The sequence below is a fragment of the Osmerus eperlanus genome, chromosome 21, assembly GCF_963692335.1.
Source record: "Osmerus eperlanus chromosome 21, fOsmEpe2.1, whole genome shotgun sequence".
NCBI lineage: Eukaryota > Metazoa > Chordata > Actinopteri > Osmeriformes > Osmeridae > Osmerus > Osmerus eperlanus.
Window position 1 is genome coordinate 4976087 of NC_085038.1, and position 13323 is coordinate 4989409.

The following is a 13323-nucleotide window of genomic DNA, read 5'->3' on the forward strand; positions in this document are numbered from 1 at the left end:
CTTAAACTTTGGAAACCACCTGTTATATGTACATGACACTACCAGTATTGTCTACTGAGTCTGGCACATAATAATTATCTAATGATCTAGGAAAAAAAATAGATTTTGAATTTTTGGTTTTTATTACAAGCAAATGTACAGTTCTTTGCATTAAAAGCTACGGAAAGGCTGGCAAAAAATCCATGTGTCTACAGATATGAATCTGTTAAAAACTGTATACAAAAAAGACCCCAAAACTGTACATTAATTTAACATTGCTATATATTTATGTATATTGTAGAATGAACAGATAAATACATGGATTTACACATATAGTCACGGTTATGAGTCATATCATAACACTGTGTCATCGCATTCAAAAAGAGAAATACACATTCTGTTAATCAGTAAAGCTTGCCACTAAGTCTGCAAACAAACAGCATTGTAGGACAATATAGAGAATATATAGTCATACCTTTTATCAGCCTTTGTAGTCAATGCTGTACAGAAAGCCTAGAACAACTGGACTTCTACAGACAGGCAGAAACATACAGAAACTCTTTTAGTCAGGACTTAAGCGTAGTTCTTAAGCGTAGTTTTAAGTATAGTGTTGGAAGCAGAATCGTAAAGCTATACCGTCTTGATTTAGATGGTTCTCTCTCATTGTATCTTTTTTTGTATTTTGGTTGTTACAAAACTCAACTCAAACAAATAAAAAGTTTAGTGACCATCTCATCTGAATAGAAAAGTAGCAAAACATGATTTCTCTCAAATAAAATATAAAATATCTACTTTAGATGATTCTGATCAAAGGATAGGTTCTAATGGGCATTAAATCACAACACTGAAACTTCTATGCCCTGATTTTCTATTATTCAGTGTCAGATTCATTCAAAATGAAGTCAACAGCAATGATTTCGCTAGACATTTGTTCAATAGCATATGTGGCTGCTATCATGGCCGCAACAAGACGTCATGTGATCCGGTTTAGGATGTATTTTGTAATAAAAAAAACAGGCCTTTTTATACATTTGTTATCCTGAGGGATTTTTTTTTGTAACAACAAACATAACTAGAACAGTAAAATTTACATAATCTATACTCTTTCACAATAGTTTATAGTCAGAAGATCAATATTTATCTCTTATTACAAAAGATAAAAATAGATCTTAAAAGAATTAAGAACTTAGAAACTAGTTAGAAACAAGACAATATGAGATTTTAGACATTTTACCCAATGAATTTCAATGTAACATAACTTGATCAATATGGATAATCAGTTTCCATGGTAAAGAAACAGTGCAAGTTTTTTTTAAGCAAGTACATTGCAAGGTCAGACATGGTAGATGAAATGCCACAGGGAATGAGTAAAAGACGTCATGTTTTTCCAGTAGGTTTCAGAACCATCAGTTAGAGATGCTGCTGATATGCACTCTCAGAATGCAGACTGCTTGAGTCGCCAAAAACACAAGCTTTGTGGGACCAGGGATACTTTCTGTGACTCACAGGAAGTGCATGCCAACAGTCTACGTGACTCAACATGAATATACACAAAACACCCCACCCCCATTAAAAAGAAACAGTCACAGTGAGACTGCCCACACAGACGACCCCAGTCCATTGAATCCAAACCCATGACCCTAGTGGCATTCGCTTTGTCACTCCAAAATAACTCACGGATACATCATTCATTAGGAATTCATTCAGTGTTAACCTTGTCGCAACAGTAGCTCAAACATTCCAGTGTTATGGCTCTGACGTTGGTCTGTCCTGTATGAACAGTCATGCCTTTTCTTTCCAGAAGGACAACGTTCGTTCATGTCTTGACATTTCCTATGCACAACCACATGCTCAACACAGCACATCCAGAAAAGGTCAGTGTGACCCGAAGTGGCTTTAACAGATACAGACGACCACATTTAACAGATTTACAGCACATACTGAGTTACATTTCAGATAGTACCACAAGGCATCTCCTTCCAAGCTGTTCAAATTGTGTTTATAAAATCCTTGGTTTTGGGCAAGTACCATACATATCTCCCACCCTGTTCTTTCTTTCTTTAAAGGTGGTTGTGTCTCTTTGGGATGGATGGATGCATGAATGGACTGAGGGATGCCAAACAAGGTGAAGCAGTGCATGGATTAGAGGATGATTGGCTGATGGGAGGAATGGATGAGAGAAGAGGAGAGGAGGAGGAGTGAAAGGATGTATCCGTTCGAGTGTCGCTTCAAGGAGAGAAGAGATGCGAAGGGTGAGGAGAGGATCAGAGAAGAAAAGCAAAAAAGGAAAGCATGAATAACCGAGGAGAAGCTGAGAACAGCACATAGGACATGAGGACGGAGACTTAGACAACACCTACGATAAGGCCCCAGATTATAATATGATATGTATCTATGACCTACAAAGACTCTACAAAGAATGTTAGGCTACTATATGCCTCTTGTGACACTTGTAGGGGTCTAAGCCCAATTAGTTAGATGCCATATTACAAAAAGCGTAGTCTAAAGTCTCATTATTTTATACTATATAAACTGTATCTTACATATATGTGACATTCATGCTGTAGCTGTACTCCATCTCTCCATTAAGGCTTCTAGCACCTTTACTTGGGGGGTAAAGGACACGTTCCCTTCCAGATTTAATACAAACTCTTCTTCTCACTGCCGGTGAGCATTAAGGCTAAATGGCTAGGTTCCAAACATACACCACGCCTCGTCATCTGTCCTTGTCTTCATAGGCAAAGTCCATTTCTGCCCCTACCCCGCCAAATGTAACATGCCTAATAGACTAAGGGACAAAAAGGTGCGTAATTAAAAGCCCTATTGCCTTTCCCTGTCGAGCACTTTCCATAATGTGAACAAGGAAGGGGGGTAGGAGGAAAGGGAAAGGAACAAAGAGGACTGAAATGGAATTGAGCCCGCACTGTCTTTCTGCTTAGAACCCTTTGGTTTCAGTTTACTGAGAGCATACTGTCATCTTAAGGCAGAAGAGGGATCCTACTGTAGGTGCAGTATACTAGTGCCAAGGGCTCCTGGGCCTAAGAAAAGCCCAATATGGGTCTTCTACGAGGAAGTGACATAGTTAGGGGAGAGTCACATGGGAGAGTTGGGAGAATAACTCTACTTCACCACATTAAACAGACACAATAGTCACACTAAACTATATATACAGTAAGCACACACACGCACACACACACATTCACACAGACACACACATTGTAATGCTTCTTGTCTAGCTAAGGTGAGCTACCACTGTATCCTGGCCACTTACAATGCAATAGGATAAGATAAATCTATCCTATGGTGTGTTCCTCCAAAACAGATTTGCACAGAGGCAACACCAGTTTGTTCTAGAAGAGGCAGACAGGAAGAGAACAAAGTAAAGAAGAAAAAAAGAGAAGACACAGGACAATTTGGTCAGTCAGAGCACATGCGACACCATCGACAGCCTAAGGGGTTTGTTTGTGACATCACGAGGAGAGTTGACAACCCAGCGCCCAACAGCTGTCCCCCACAGGCTCCTCTGAGTCCCCTCAGCTACAACGCTGAGGCACAGGGGGGACGTGTGTGGATGTGTGTGCTGTGAAAGAGTGTCGTACTTCTGTAAGTATATATCGGTTAGGTGCTCTTGAGAACCGTCAGGTTTCATCAGGTTTCCCTGCAGTGCAGGGCCTTAGAACAGCATCCATGTGTGCACCTGTAGTCTTAATAGGACCTGTGTAACAGGTGGGGTTCGGGCCACCGACCTCCAGGGGGCGATATTGGCGCCTTGCAAACTGCAGGCTGAGTAACCTACAGGATTCTAGGCTCTGGTCCCAGACATGTATTCTAAAACAGAGAGAAACTCCAGTCTATGAGACTAGACTAGTCTGGTCTACACAGAAGTCTCAGGACCCGCCCCATTGTAGGCGTAGCCCGCTCTGGAGAGACGAGAGCTACCAGCGAATCGGATGAGAGGGGTGAAAGTGCAGTAGTTGGGCTTCCTCCGCCACTGGGTGAACATGAGCTTTTTGGTGAAGGGTTCAGACCTCCTTGGGTTGAGATTGTGGGGCTCGGCCCTCTTGTTCCTGGGGGCGTGGAGAGAAGCCATGGGGGTGAACTCTGAGAGCTGGCCCTTGTACAGCTTGTCTGCATTCTGCAAGGGGTGGAAGAAATCAGAGAGCAGAACAAGAGGACAAGTATTATTACTTGTGCAAGGGAAGGGAGAGACACTTGTCCACACCACAGCCGTAACCCCAGCAACAATACATTCAGAACACACCAGAAGCCGTTAGAATGCGCAGATAAAACCAAACAAGAAAAACACAAAAACATGTGCAAACTCAAAGGCATATTCATAAACATGCATGTTATGAGAGGTGGACGGGTTAGTAGGAAGCTGTTCAGCCCCAGTATGTTGTCACAGACAACTTCAGTACGGTTGTGAACCACTAGAGGGAGGGAGTGTTTCACTGTGATGCGATGAGTCTGGGACTGAACAGCATGTGAACTTGGGCCGAACGACACATTCACACCACACCCAAACACCAAGACAAACACACGCACAGACTAACACACAAACACACACATCTGGTGTTAGTCCATCAGATCCAGCAGTAGAAATACCCAAACCAAAAACAAGACACAAACCACACACACCTGATGACCACAAGGCAAAATCCCACTCTACTTCCTTTTTTCTTAAGCCCACTCCAATCACAGGAGTCACACACAGAGAGAGTCTGACCATGTTGTTATACTGTAGGTTGAAAACCAACATTGCTGCCACAATACGTTCACCCATTGGGTGGGGTTTCAAGAGCAATATCATCATCATGCAATGAAAGATAATCATGGGATGTAGTAGGCAAAGCTGTCACGGTGTGACAGCCATAAAACAACATTGCCCACAACCCCCTTGTTTTTTCTAACCACCCAATTGGCAGATGTACATGTAGCAGTCATGGCCACACCCTCTCGATGTCCATCTCCGAGTACGACTGTCTTCTTTACCAATCGGTTACCGTGGTGATGCTAGGCCTGGTAGGTGGACACGCCCCCGTCTAGCAGGGAGTCATGGCTGAACATCAGAGCCTTGTCAAACTGTCTATCTGTCATCCTACACTGTGGACAGAAGACACACAAGCTCGCTCAGTGCGTCTACATGCACACACACTGACTGAACATTTCTTCACCTTGCCTATGACACACTAGACACAAATCCACACAGTGTAGATGTGCCTAAAACCACACACACACACACACATACACACACATACACACACACACACATACACACACACATACAAGAGCCTCTGTTCTTGAGGACCGGTGTTCCTTGCTGAAAAAAAAAAGAAAGTCACTTCTTAAACAATAACGGTAGGGATGTGAAAACTGTGACGCATCTTCAGAAAAACAGCAACTCATCCAACATCGTTGTCGTCTGAAACCCGTCTTGTGAAGGTCATGTGCAAAGACACTCTCAGACACTGACATGCAAGGCTACAGCTGCAGGCAGTATACTGAAAGTGGGCATGCGACACTGAATGACAGGTAGGAGTGGCCATCACAAGCATGCAGAGAGAAAGAGGGAAAGAGAGAAGGGTGAAAGAAGGGGAGGAAGAGAAAAAGAGGGAGAGAGAGAGAGAGAGAGAGATAGAGAGAGAGAGAGAGAGAGAGAGAGAGAGAGAGAGAGAGGAGGATGAGAAGGATGGCATGCAGAGAGGGTCATAAGGGGTCACCTCCTGGTCAGTCAGACGGGGATTAGAAACTGATTCGGCTGGAGGTCTGGGACAGCATAAAGATGGTAGACTGCTCCGAGGTAAGGCACGGCTGCTTTGTCTGCCACCCAGCGACACCCAGACAGAGCCGGGGCAGAGGGCAAACGCCACGGGGAGGGAAGACAAGAGAGGGAGGGAGCGAGCGAGGAGAGAAGAGAGGGGTTACTGGAGAGCGGTTCTTAAAAAACGATAGTTAAACGAAGAGAAAAAGGAACAGTTGTCAGTGGGTTGCTCTCCTCTGATGCCGTGTCGGGGACAGGGCTTCCAGGAGAGGCAGGAGAGGAGGACTACAGAGGAAGGTACTTCCGGGTCAAGTCTCAAACAGAGGTGAGACCGAAATCACCACAAACAACTGCAAGCAACCAACAACCAGCATGGTAGCTGGGCTGTGAGGCTCACACAGTCGATGAACAACCCAGTTCTTCAGAACCGGTGCACTTCAGAAGAAGTGCAACACAGCACACGGATGCGACCACTCACTTACGTCCTGTAGAGCAGGCACATATCCATAGACAGCACACATCTGCCGTCCAGCGAGTAGTGAATAGGGATTAAATCACAACGTGCTCTATGACACGTTCATCCCGCTAACACATTGTATAGTATAAACATTTAACCATGTGATATAAACCCCATAACCGAAATGTGAGTACAACGTCAGAGGTAGGCGGGTGCATGTGTTTTCACCTGGATGCGTTCGGTGGTGGTGGGCCACAGGGCTCTACAGAGCACCTTCTTGACCACGTCCGGCAGCAGGCTGACGGTGATGAGCAGGATGATGCTGAGCCAGGCCGGCCCGCTGGACAGCATCTGCATGAACACGTAGTACATCCTCTGGTAGTTCAGGAAGGGCCTGGAAGGAGAGGGGGTCGGACGAGGAGGGGAGATGATCAAACGGGATGGCTCAAGGTCCTTTGAGAAGCCAGATTTGCGCTTCCTCAACCGCTACATGCTGTGAAAGGGTCCGTCACAACCCTGCCCTAAGCTGCGCGTCAGTGTAAAGCCGTCTTCGAGGCGGGGGGGGGGGGGGGGGGGGGTACCTACCAGATGATGCCCCCCCACAGCAGGGAGAAGATGACGTAGAAGAGGAGGGAGCCCCAGATGACAAAGTGGTTGATCCACGTCCAGTAGTGCGTGTCTAGGGCCAGCTGAGGAGTAGGAAGGAGGGAGAGATGGAGTGAGACCATGAAAGCCAAGACGAAGGGACAAAGGAAAGAGAGATGGACAGACAGAGACAGCCAGATGCGGGGAGAGATGCAGTCGTGGAAAATGGGACCTGTTGACTGGCGTTCGATAAATATCCAGCAAAACTCTTGGATAACTTGAACCACTCATGTGTACAGTAGGCTACTGGATGTCTACTCTCCTGTGCTTCCTACAATCCAACCAAGAAAGATCAACTAAATTGAGGTAAGATGGAAGGAGCAACGTCTAACAAGACAGAGTAACAGATACTGCTTGGACCTAAAGACTGTGAATGGCAAGGATACATTTGCTCTCTACAGAGTGAAACAGGTTATAAAATAGTAGGAGGAGGGATACTTGAGGCCAGAGAGGTGGCTGGCTGTACCTTCAGAGTGACAGTGAACACCAGCACAGTGAACACCAGCGTCCCAAACGTCCAGTTGCCAAACATCTGCGAAACAAAGAGGGAATTACAGACACAGAAGTTAGACCACAAGACTCTAGGACCCAACAGACCCCCGTCAAGGACATCAAGTCCTACCGCTGAGACTAATATGATATGGCGAAAGGAAGCTAGCATGACAGCTGGTGAGGTTGAATCATGTCACGTGCGTCGTCTCACAAATGAGTTCACGCTCTGACAGGGAGTTACGATGGCGGCAGCCTGAATGACACAGGGCTTTTGCTGCGGTTACGGAGAAGAGCAGAGGTGGAGTAATGAGGAAGGATCATGATCACTTAAGTGGCAGCATGGAAAGCAGCTTGGTGAGTGTGCCCAGACTGAATCGAAATGCTCTCAAATGTTCCTCTCGGCATACCGATTCAGACTGCAGTCCATTATGTTCTCAAATAATAACTGGCAAACAAGTCACACTGTGAAAGGCCCTGACTGTGGCCCAGAACAAGCAATAGTGTATCTTCAGAAGAGTCATTTTATAAGGATATCCCACAAATCATATGTGTTTGTTGAGTGTGTGGAGATTCGTTGAATTACAAAAGAGGTACTGTACATCAGGTGGACATACCCATACCATAGTCCTTCATAAGACTACAGTAATACCTACACACACAGACACACACACACACACACGTCTATGTCTACCGCACAATGAGACAAGGACATAATGAATGAGTGGCATTAGGAGAGGGGGGTTTACTATACATACACATACAGCTGATTGGCTTAGAGCACGCAGTGGAGGTGGGACATAAGATGAATGGAGGACCCCTATAGGATGATGCGATCATGGGCGTCTCGGTTATGCAATGTGGCGAAGAGTGGAGAGAAGGACGAGGGTATAAAACAGTCCAACTAAAACTAAACTGGGATGACAGACAGATAGGGACAGGCTTACCATCTGTGTGTTGGTTGTCATTAGCTGAGGAAAGGAAGAGAAGCAAAAAGAAAAAGCAACACAAAGGTAAGAGGAGAGGAAGAAGAAGAGTAGGACGAAGAAGAAAATCAAAGAAAAAAAAACTGGAGTCTGGAATCAACACATATTGAAATCAATTGGAAAACAGGAAATCAAAGCAATCCAAAAGGTTTGTGTGAGAGTAACAAATGATAGAGCACAGACAGAGATGGCTGGAAACCCAACATGCTATTGTGTTGTCGTGTGAATGATAGGACCCAGTTGTGGTTTATACGCAAAGGAACACAGGAAGTGAATCAGCAGGCAGGAAGATCCTTAATGGCATTAATGGCATTACAAAAATTATCACAAACCTAGTATCACCATCAGGCAACAACATGAACTCAACATTCAGTTCCCATATCATTGCAGACTACAAGTGAATTTTTTTTATGTACAGAACAACGACATTGAAGTCATGGGTTAGTCACGTGTATTAACTCAATCCCATGAAAAATGTCATTTAATTAACATGGAAATAACTTGGACAGAATATTGAAAAAATATGTTGTGTTTCTTCATGGGCCAAGACAACCACAATGAGTTACACTCTCAGGAGGTTTCAAAACATGACCTGATTACGAGGTCTCTGTGGCAACAGCACCCTTACCTGTCCATTGCTGGTGAAGGTGGTGTTGTCAAACAGGAAGTAAGCCCCAAAGAAGAAGACAACAGCGTCAAACAAGCCCAGGAAGGTCCAGTAGATGAAGATAGGCCAACGTAGCAGCGAGTTCTTAGCTATGTCTCTGCAAACAGGAGGAAACAAAAGGTCACACAAGGCTAATGTTAACAGGAAAGTTCCACATTACCCTGGAATACCTCATAAACGTGTGTTCGCCAAGTAGCAACATTACACTATAATTATCAAAAATGTAGACAAACAAGAGTGTGTGAGATGCCTATTTCTGTTGTGTTTATTTATTATGCAAGCATCTTGTGACTCGTCACTCCTCAGGTCTTGAGTTTTGGAAAGCAACAAAGTTTATTCCAGGACACAGAGAAGGTAGCATTTGCTGAGGACAGATTGGATTTTCCAATTATTGAAATCGGCAACCTCATCCCCAAAATGAACATTCCGTAGAAAGTTGATCTGACCGTTGGCAGAACTTGTATCCTTTCCACACAATGACACTATTATCTTCCTCCCTCTCTCCCTCCTCTTCTCCCTTCCCTCCATGTGTGTTATTTTCTGTTCTCAATCACAATGAACAACCTGAGATAATATGGAGATGTCTGCTCTTCTCTTGCAACAGTTACAGAGGGGATACACATTATATCAGGACGTTTTTTCGTCTGATATAATGTGTACCCCTTCCCTTAACATAAAAAGGGTCTGGCCTGCTTTGATAAAGCAGGCAAGGAGTCGGCGTCTTAGGATGAAAGAGCACAAGTACTTTACTTGGACATAAACATGTTTACAGCACAAAGGTCAGACGCCACACAGCCATCGGAAACAAAACAAAGAATAAGACTCCACAACCAAGTCAGAGACAGCTCAGCTTATATAGCCATCCTAACGAGTTTAACACAAAACAGGTGACGCTTAATATTCCGGTGACGCAGATTGGCGCTCAGGCACGTGCGATCCGTGACACCTGCCATCATGTGTGCTATTTTCTGTGTTTGGTCACAATGAACAACCTGAGATGATATGATATGTCTTTTCTTTTTTGTAGCAAATGTTACAGAGGGGATACTCTGTAACAGGCTGTTTTTGTGTTTTTTTTTCACATGATATAATGTGTACCCCCTCCCCTAATGCAAAGGGTCCTTGACCTGCTATCATTTTTGAAGAGACCATCGAGTGCTCCCACTCCCACAGATGCCCGCAAAAGGCCTCAAGTACAGAGTAATATAAATTTGCGTTTCTAAACGTCGGTTTGGTTCGCAAAACATCGCATTAAAACAGGGACAAACGCTAGCCTACTATTAACATGCTTTCAAATACGACGATGCAGGTAACAAGCCAACCTTCCCAGTTCCATGTAAATACGTCTAAATGAAACGTAATAAGAAATAAATAAATAATACAATTCATCGTTTACCCACCTCTTATTTTACCACTAAATCCCTGCTCCTCTGCCCCCATCAGACAGACAGAACGTACCTGTAGAGGGACGGATCCTTCTTGAGGATGTCCATGTTGATGTGCTGCTCGATGAGGCTGTAGAGGAGGATGGGGAGGGAGGTGAAGCTGATGTTGTACAGAGTCAGGTAGGCCGTGTCGTACAGCGGCTGGAGGGAGACGGAACACATGGTCACTAAGAGTTCTGAATGTGTTGAAACAGGTAAAGATTCTTTTTGTTGCATCTATAGCATCGACACACAGTGGACTTACTTGTTGGGAGAAACCACAGAAGAACTGGTAGAGAAACTGTGGGAAAATGAAGCAGACATTCTGGGGGAAAGAAAACATATTTAAGTTTAAAAAATGTTTTTCTATTTTTGTTCTTTATGAGACGTCTTTGGGAAGGGATGAAGATAGATCAGGTGTAACTGCTGTTTTTAAGATAACGAGATAAGAACAGATTGTGAAGATAAACCCAAACCAGAGCAAAAATAGCAGACAACCTTGTAGAAGAAGTACTGGACCAGCTCAGAGATGCGGATGTAGTAGTAGTGTCCGTGCACCAACAGCATCTTCTTCAGGTGCTTGAACTTTGGTATGGCGTAGTCACTGTTCCTAGCCGCCTGCCGGCCCTCCTTACCCATGATGCCTGTGGGCATACAAAAAGGAAAGGTCAATGTAAGCGTATAGCCAGTCAGACGGCTCAGACTCAGTGCATTTTACAGAAATGTAAAGCCGTGAGCTTGAACCTACACGCATAGCTAATTGTAGATAATAGGACACCGATAGCTATCATAAGCTGACGGTATACTTATAGCTGAGTGATGGCGGGCCATGCAGGTATTTCACAGCAGACTGACCAATGCCCACGTGAGCCTCCAGAATCATGCTAACGTCGTTAGCGCCGTCCCCGATGGCGAGCGTGATGGGGTGCTCCTTGGATGCCTTGATCATCTTCACTATCTGGGGGGGGGGGAAACAGAAACAAAGTCAACAGGGTTAAATTCTCCATGCTGTGAGGGGGCCGGGGTGGTCACTTTCAGGGTCATACGTCTCAGCGGTTCAAACTGTATCGGCTGTACCGTCTCAGCGGTGAGTAAAAAAAACGGGATCCAGGCCAAGGAGGTTTTTTGCACAGGTTTTTGCAGGCTTGTTCTACCTGTGCTTTCTGCAGGGGGGCCATGCGGCAGCACAGCACTGCACTGCAGTTACGGCAGATCTCCAGGAAGATCTCCTTGTAGTTCCCCGAGCTGGAGTCGTCCTGGCTGGGCTTGAGGACGGCAGACAGGGTGGCCCCGTCGATGATGAGGCCGTAGTCCTGGCAGTCTCCTGACAGGCTGGGGGGAACACACCCAGAGGGCATAGATGAGCTGTACATGTCCACACGTATGGGGCGGGGGGGGGGGGGGGGAGGGTGGGGAGGTGGGGGGTGGGCGTGAGAGTGTGTGTGAGCGTCAGATCTGTGTCGATTACAGAGATCCGTATAATTGGAATACGTTTGTAAATACGTTTAATGTGTCTCACAGCTGCCATCCACCAGGGAATCGTTTCATAATCGCGGGTGAGAACAATCAAGCGCACCCACTGTATTTGTGAACAGCGCTTTCTCCCATGTCTGACGTGGATGTGGTGCACTTGTTTCAACCCACCCGGACAGGCTGTCCCGGGTCATGCCGCCCTGCTGCCTGAGCACGGTCCTGCTCAGGTCGAACAGCACGTCGTGCAGGCTCTGCTCCTCCGTGCGCTTGGTGGTCAGCTCCAGGATCAGGGTGCTCCGGCGGAACAGCTTGCTGGCGTAGCACGTGGCTGCCGCTGTCTCCATCTTGTCCCCGGTCAGGACCCACACCTTCATGCCCGCCTTGTGGAGGGACTCAATGGTGTCGGCTGCCTTGTCCTGGAGTCTGGGGGGAGGGGGAGGGTGGCACAAGGCAAGTCTGTTAGACGAGGGGGGGTTAGAAAGTGTGAAGTTTGTTAGTATGTGTGTATGACGAGTAAGTGTGTGTGTGTGTGCCAATGTCACAGAGAACTGGGGTCTGTAATTAAACTGCACTGCAGTTTGGAATCCCAGCTCCTTACAGTCTCGCTTCCCCACTTGCCTGCTAATTAGTGTCACAGCCGACACACACGCACACACACTCCGTCTCCCATAATCCAGCACCGTACAGAACCCTGCTCTAACGTACTCTTTCAGTATTGACAACCTGTGTAACGTCAGTGGGGCTACACTTCATCAGCCTGACCCAACATCTAGCACAGATCGATCCCAACGAGACTCTAATGTTGTTAGCTGCTCATTAGCTGACAGCACCGGGGTCTTGCAGAGAGGTCATATTGACTGATGGGTGCAGCTAATGTTAACCCTGTCCCCAGAGCTTGAGGCGCTAGCTAGGCAGTTCTATAGCTTACAGCACACAGTAGAACATTCCATACACAGGTATGAGGTCCACTTTCCTGTCAGCTTACGAATTTTCCATATTTACGTTCTGCTGAAAGTGCCCGGAACAAAAGTTCTAGAAGGTTCTAGAAGCATCGTAGGTACCTGTCCTCCACAGCGGTGGCTCCCAACAGGATGAGATCCTTCTCCACGAGGTCATAGGCCTCAGCCAGCTTCTTGTCCCGGTCCTGCAGGGCCAGCTTTGCCCCGTTCAGCAGGTGACACGCCTCCTCGTACTGGGCGGGGCTCAGCTTCCTGTACGCCACACACAGCGTCCGGAGACCCTCCTGGGGAGGGGGGGGGGAGGAGATGGTGAAGGAGGGGGTAGGAGGAGGAGATGGTGAAGGTGAAGGAGGGGGGAGGAGGAGGAGGAGGAGATGGTTAATGTGAAGGAGGGGGGGAGGAGGAGGAGATGGTGAAGGTGAAGGAGGGGGGAGGAGGAGGAGATGGTCGAAGGTGAAGGAGGGGGAGGGGGAGGAGATGGTT

The 13323-nt window shown here is 46.3% G+C and overlaps 1 protein-coding gene across 1 annotated transcript in view; it reads right to left on the bottom strand.

Annotated features, from left to right (window-relative positions):
- Positions 1-373: 373 nt before the first annotated feature.
- Positions 374-13323, bottom strand: part of atp11a (ATPase phospholipid transporting 11A) — a 38361-nt gene continuing 25411 nt past the window's right edge. The window contains exons 19-31 of the mRNA XM_062446559.1: positions 12943-13124; positions 12053-12304; positions 11563-11740; positions 11264-11366; positions 10907-11052; positions 10674-10733; positions 10443-10570; positions 8946-9081; positions 7309-7374; positions 6783-6886; positions 6426-6591; positions 3251-4114; positions 374-2205 (exon numbers count right to left, since the gene is read on the bottom strand). Of these exons, the coding sequence (XP_062302543.1) occupies positions 3854-4114; positions 6426-6591; positions 6783-6886; positions 7309-7374; positions 8946-9081; positions 10443-10570; positions 10674-10733; positions 10907-11052; positions 11264-11366; positions 11563-11740; positions 12053-12304; positions 12943-13124 (1782 nt within the window). The 3' untranslated portion in view covers positions 374-2205; positions 3251-3853. The remainder of the gene's footprint in view (positions 2206-3250; positions 4115-6425; positions 6592-6782; positions 6887-7308; positions 7375-8945; positions 9082-10442; positions 10571-10673; positions 10734-10906; positions 11053-11263; positions 11367-11562; positions 11741-12052; positions 12305-12942; positions 13125-13323) is intronic.